This window comes from Haplochromis burtoni, unplaced genomic scaffold (genome assembly GCF_018398535.1).
Source record: "Haplochromis burtoni strain Fernald_Lab_line unplaced genomic scaffold, NCSU_Asbu1 Contig_603, whole genome shotgun sequence".
NCBI classification, from domain to species: Eukaryota; Metazoa; Chordata; class Actinopteri; order Cichliformes; family Cichlidae; genus Haplochromis; species Haplochromis burtoni.
This window is the reverse complement of record NW_024582964.1, coordinates 70,219-73,709: the sequence shown is the minus strand read 5'-3', so window position 1 is coordinate 73,709 and position 3,491 is coordinate 70,219. Positions and strand designations below refer to the sequence as shown.

Here is a 3,491-nt window from a genome sequence, read left to right as displayed (position 1 = left end):
AAAAAAATAAAAAACTTCAATGGCTTTACTTCTCTTTATTCATACTTGAAGTTGTTAACAGGTTGCATTGTTGTTGCCATAGTTACAACTTCGTTACCCCTGCGTTATGTGGCTGTGGGTCATATGACTACAAAATAAAATAAAAGGCACATTAATCCATTCTGAGAAAATAATTAGCTGTGCCTCCAATCTCATTTCCTTTAGGATTAAGGAGAACATTTATGAGTTGCTGGCAGGTGGTAATTTTTGCTCTCTACGCATGATCAAAGCATCTGTAAAGGTTTAACAGTAGCCGAAGGACACTCCTGTTTAACCGTGCCTCTTGTGTTTTTAAAGTGATTCGCACTTAATGCTTACGTGTGTCTTAATTTTTCTTTCTTGTTATTATTCAGCAGTCATCAGACGAAGAGCTGAGGAGGGTTTCTTGTACAAACACCTTATGTTTGGAAATTTGAGGAATTTGCTTGCGTCACGATCGCATTATATGAGTTCAAAATGATAAATCAATAAAACTCCACGTCTGTGCTCATATTTGGTCGCACTCTGCTCTTTGTCAGGCCCGGCAAATTCATTTCACGGGCAGTAATTTGCAGTAAATTGTCCCATTAGCTGACAATCGATTTTTGTTTTGTCTTGCTGCCCACACCTATTTCTTGTACCCACTGGCTATTAAAAGCTATATACTGTAAAAAGGTAAATAAAAAGCAGAACAAAAAATGTTTAAACCCCTGCTGGACTGGACCACAGTGCACAGCCTATTAAAAACCAAAGAGCTGAGGTCTCCCTGCATCCAAGCAGTGAGTCGTCCAGCTTTTAACACATTATTAAAAACTTGTCCATTGTGGTAATAAATGCCACTTAAAAATATATATATATGTATATATATATATATATAAAAACAGAGCTCTCTGCTCATCTCTGCACAAACCACAATCTCAAACAATTCTGTACATAAACATAGAAGAATTGTAATTTTTATTTTAAATGAGAATAAAAAGACAACAAGTAACATGAAAGACTTGTTAACTGCAACTAAGTTGGTTGAGACTAAAATGGAGCCAAAAAGGAGTAAATATGCAATTTCCTACGATGGTTAGTAGGAAAGCAAAAAACAACAACAACAACAAAAAAAAGCACATTAGTGTGGGTTTAAATAAGAACTCATTAATTACAGAAAAGTAATAGAGTTATATACACCTGAAAAAAAGCTAAATAAATAAAAGGAAAAATGAACCAACGGCATGCAGAACTCTCAGCTCATGCTGCAGACTTGAGAGAGACTGAAATTTCAGTTAATCAGCCATCCTTTCCCATGTCCTCTGTGGTGCAGCCCAGCCTAGTGGCTTCACAGCAGAGTGGACTACTTTATTTAGAACAGTGTTGTGGGGTTTTAAACCACGAGCAGACTGCTCGGCTGACTCACCGACTAGAATAGAGGTCTGCCTAAAAAACCTGTGGCGTTTAAAAAAAGAAAAGTGGGGATGACACAAAGTGGAAAAAGAGTGAGCGAATGAAGGGAAACAAAGACAAAAGATGCTGCTCTTAACAGAGTCTGCCCTCTGTGGTTTGCAGCAATTAAGTCCCTAAAGAGAAGGGTGCAGGAACTCTCTGGAGCACGGCGCACATTCACTGTACTTGGCGAGGATGAACGCGTCCCGCCATGCTCACAGGCTTTTATCGATCCTCTCATCACTATTAACTCTGACTGTGTTTACATTCAACAGTGTGGCTAAAAAAAAGTGCAGAACCAGAAACACGAGCTCGGCTGCCAGCGTTAAACAGACAATCTCCACATAACAATGACTCACTATCCATGGAGCAATTTGAACCCTTGATTCTTTATCAAATCCTGGCTTGCTGTTGCAGCACTTTTGCTATATCAAGAAATCTACTGTTGGTGCTACTGATGAACAACCATGATTCTACACAGCCACATCCTGTTGTTTGTAATAGTGACAGACGAGGTGTCTCTGCAAGGATGGGGATGTGCTCAGAGCACCGAGGGAAACAAGTGCCGTTGGACTCGCAGGTGTGCGGGGGTTTAAGTCGCCATGAGTGATGATGACCAGCCCCAATCCTAACCCCATGTTTCTGAGAAGCAAAAAATGTTTGTTTGGGGTTTTTTTAAATCAGAAAGATTGCCAAAAAATTAAATAAATAGAATAACAATACAAATAAAAAATACAGTGATAGCACAGAATTGGGGTTAGGGTTATCACTGATGATTCCACAAGGTTGCATAAAAAGACAGATTGGAAATCGGATGAAGCCATCAAGAGATAAATACAATAATTAGGTAGATTACAATAAAGGAGGGATTAAAGACTATTTTCTTTTTTCTTTATAAAATGATTCAGTTTTAATGAAATAAAAACACTTGAGATTGTAGTGAAAGAGCTAGTACACTCACACACTCACACAAACTAAATTAATAGTCAGGTGTGCTGGTGAATGCTGCAACATCTGCCAGCTGAACACACACACACGCAAGTTAACCAGTAACACCCCAGCCTGTGTGTGTTCCCGATCTCGTAAACACATTAGTTTACACAATTAAACACACACACACACACCCCTACACACGTACACACATGGGGTTATGAGCACAGGTTACGAGCCCCGGATGTCTGTCAGGATCTAACAGCTACACCGCCCTCCTGAGGTCCGGCTCCGGGCGGAACAGGCAGTGTAGGTGCGTTTGATTTTAACGTAGATGGCAAGAAAAAAAAAGATAGAAAGAGAAAGAGCACTAAGAGTTTGCGGTGATACAAATGTAATAAAAAAAAAAGCCTCACCACATTAGTGAGAAAATCTCCGTCGCTGAGTTCCTCCAGGTCCAACAGGTTGGTCCCTCCGGACGGATAGAGTTTCTCCGCTGTTAAACTGTCTAAGATAGAGTCCATCATGACTGCCTGCGTCTGTCTGCAGCTCACCGGACGGATGGACAGCTGTGCGCGTCTTTAAGTCAGACCATTAAAAAGCGGGCAGTTTGTTTTCACACGGCCTCGCACCGCCTGTGTGTGACTCCAGCTGCTGCTGCTCTCTCTCTCTCTCTCACTGTCAGCGCTGACAAATGTCAAATTTTCACATCCTCCTCCAGTTGCGTGTCGCTGAGACGTCGGCGCTTCTTCCAGCTCTCTCCTCGCGTGCGCCGCCTCAGCCACTCGCTGATGAATATTCAGAGAAGCCCCGCCCACGTGACGTCCAAAAAAAGAACACGCCCACAAAACAAAGTTGTAGTCTGTTATTCGCTCATTAACAAAAAGGAAGAAAAGAAGAAGACTACGCGACCCATTTAGGGCTTTAGATCTGGGGTGTCAAATATAAGGTCTGGGGTCCAGGAGTGGCCCAACACAGACTCCAATCTGGCCCACTGGATGGCTGCAGAAAATGTGAAAGTTTTACCACTGATAAAGACTTCCTCAGTTGCCATACATACTACACCACAGTAATTAAGTACACACACACACACACACACACAAATATATATA

General features: G+C 41.5%; 1 protein-coding gene across 2 annotated transcripts in view; it reads right to left on the bottom strand.

Moving 5' to 3' along the window:
* The window catches only part of creb3l1 (cAMP responsive element binding protein 3-like 1), a 46,712-nt gene extending 43,546 nt beyond the window's left edge, over window positions 1-3,166 (bottom strand). For both annotated transcript variants that reach the window (XM_005948719.2, XM_005948720.3), the window contains exon 1: window positions 2,796-3,166. In XM_005948719.2, coding sequence (XP_005948781.1) covers window positions 2,796-2,906 — 111 coding nt within the window. In that variant the 5' untranslated portion in view covers window positions 2,907-3,166. The remainder of the gene's footprint in view (window positions 1-2,795) is intronic.
* Window positions 3,167-3,491: the final 325 nt, after the last annotated feature.